This window comes from Oncorhynchus tshawytscha, linkage group LG04 (genome assembly GCF_018296145.1).
Source record: "Oncorhynchus tshawytscha isolate Ot180627B linkage group LG04, Otsh_v2.0, whole genome shotgun sequence".
NCBI lineage: Eukaryota > Metazoa > Chordata > Actinopteri > Salmoniformes > Salmonidae > Oncorhynchus > Oncorhynchus tshawytscha.
Genome location: NC_056432.1, coordinates 6,120,718 through 6,123,098, shown reverse-complemented (window position 1 = coordinate 6,123,098; position 2,381 = coordinate 6,120,718). Strand labels below are relative to the sequence as shown.

General features: G+C 48.4%; 1 protein-coding gene across 1 annotated transcript in view; it reads left to right on the top strand.

Moving 5' to 3' along the window:
* Window positions 1-2,381, top strand: part of LOC112239503 (extracellular matrix organizing protein FRAS1-like) — a 316,408-nt gene that overhangs the window by 228,255 nt on the left and 85,772 nt on the right. Inside the window, exons 24-25 of the mRNA XM_042321247.1 lie at window positions 631-793; window positions 1,706-1,841. Of these exons, the coding sequence (XP_042177181.1) occupies window positions 631-793; window positions 1,706-1,841 (299 nt within the window). The remainder of the gene's footprint in view (window positions 1-630; window positions 794-1,705; window positions 1,842-2,381) is intronic.

Here is a 2,381-nt window from a genome sequence, read left to right as displayed (position 1 = left end):
TGGTTAGAGCGTAGAGGAGGCAGGGTAGCCTAGTGGTTAGAGTGTAGAGGCGGTAGGTAGCCTAGTGGTTAGAGTATTGGACTAGTAACCGACACTGCTAATGCACTGCTGATGCAATGCTGATGCAATGCTAATGTAATACTAATGCACTGCTAATGCACCAATAATACACTGATAATGCACTGATAATGCACCAATAATGCACTGCTAATGCACTGCTAATGCACTGCTGAAGTACCAATAATGCACCGATAATGTACCGATAATGCACTGCTAATGCACTGCTGAAGTACTGATAATGCACTGATAATGCACTGCTAATGGACTGCTGAGTATCAACAATGTACTGATAATGCACCGATAATGCACTGCTGAAGTACCAATAATGCACTGATAATGCACTGCTGAAGTACCAATAATGCACTGATAATGCACTGATAATGCACCGATAATGCACTGCTGAAGTACCAATAACGCACTGATAATGCACTGCTAATGGACTGATAACCTAGAAGATGATACTATGCATCAGCTTAGACGTTTTTTTAAAACAAATTGTTATTTTTCTTGTTTGTTTTCAGTGAAGGCTATGTTTTCGGATTAACTTTGCGGAAACTTCCTTCCTGTTAGGTACATCACTTCCTTTGAGACAGGAAACCAACCAGTGACAGACATCTTCCATTTCATTGTTTACGACGGTGAAAACAATCGCCTTGACAACCAGATGTGCACCATCACCATCACCTCTAAGGGGACACAGCCTCCAGTGGTCGCTGTCCGCAGTGGCATCAAGGTACAGACATCTCCCAGGGTTCAGCTTGCTTACAGACAGTTGCTATGGAGCAGAGATCGATGGTCGGCAGCAGACGAAGCAGCACTAGGCAATACATCTGATGCAACGCTCAGTCAACCAGTGTCTAACGCTGTGTGTGTTTGTGCTTGTCTGTCTGTCTGTCTGCCTGTCTGCCTGTCTGTCTGTCTGTCTGTCTGTCTGTCTGTCTGTCTGTCTGTCTGTCTGTCTGTCTGCCTGCCTGCCTGTCTGTCTGTCTGTCTGTCTGCCTGCCTGCCTGCCTGCCTGCCTGCCTCTGCCTGCCTGCCTGCCTGCCTGCCTGCCTGCCTGCCTGCCTGCCTGCCTGTGCCTGTCTGTCTGCCTGCCTGCCTGCCTGCCTGCCTGTCTGTCTCTGCCTGCTGTCTGCCTGTCTGCTGTCTGTCTGTCTGCCTGTCTGTCTGTCTGTCTGCCTGTCTGTCTGCCTGTATGTCTGTCTGTGCCTGTCTGCCTGTCTCTGCCTGTCTGCCTGCCTGTCTGTCTGTCTGTCTGCCTGCCTGTCTCTCCGCCTGCTTGTCTGCCTGTCTGCCTGCTTGCCTTCCTGCCTGTCTGTCTGTCTGCCTGCTTGTCTACCTGCCTGTCTGCCTGTCTGTCTGTCTGTCTGCCTGCTTGTCTGTCTGCCTGTTTGTCTACCTGCCTGTCTGCCTGCTTGTCTGCCTGTCTGCCTACCTGCCTGTCTACCTGCCTGTCTGTCTGTTTGCCTTCCTGCCTGTCTGCCTAGGATCAGCGTTACCTTATAAAATCCTAGCTGTAAACATTAGATTGGAAAGGACTAAACTGACTTCGGATCAGATATTTAGGGGCGACTTCATGCTACCCCTCGAAGCGATCTCACCCAATGTGAAATGTTATGCAAGTGTCTATGTTGTGTATTTCTAGGTCCAGGGAGGAGGACGAGTCCAGCTTTCAACCAATCACATCGATGTATCAGATCTGGACACACCCAACGAGGATCTGCTGGTTTGGATGATCAGCACGCCCAAATATGGCTTCATTGAGAACACAATAGGAAGAGGTGTGTGTGTGTGTGTGTGTGTGGGGGGGGGGATTAATTCAATTGAATAATGTCCCTGTTACGCACACCTCTATGAAGAGGGAACGCAACACCCTGCTACAACTAAACTCTCTGTGAAGCGAAAAAGGTATGGACTGTAGGTGCGAGTAAAAATGACAACAAGCAGAATGTGGTACCGTTTCCAAGACTTTATTCCTTTACACGGTAATATGGGGAAAAGGGGCTGGACGGAACCAAAGCAAAGAAAGTAAATCTCAAAGCCCCTCTCCTATCTTATCTGCCTACCCACTACTTACCTAATTTAGCACCACCTGGTGCCCTAACCAAAATACAAGGGGTGGTCCGCCCAGGTCTTACCTAGTGTGCCTAGACAGTGAATATGCTACGGGTATATGTATGCCCGCGGGCCTCTTGCCTAAGCACTCCCTAGGTGCCTTCCCCTTCCCCCCTGGGAACAAATGAAACAGAATATTAAACAATTTCACAAACAAACTAAGAGACAAAGGACATCAAATAAGTTCTATCTGAGCAACAAACTCA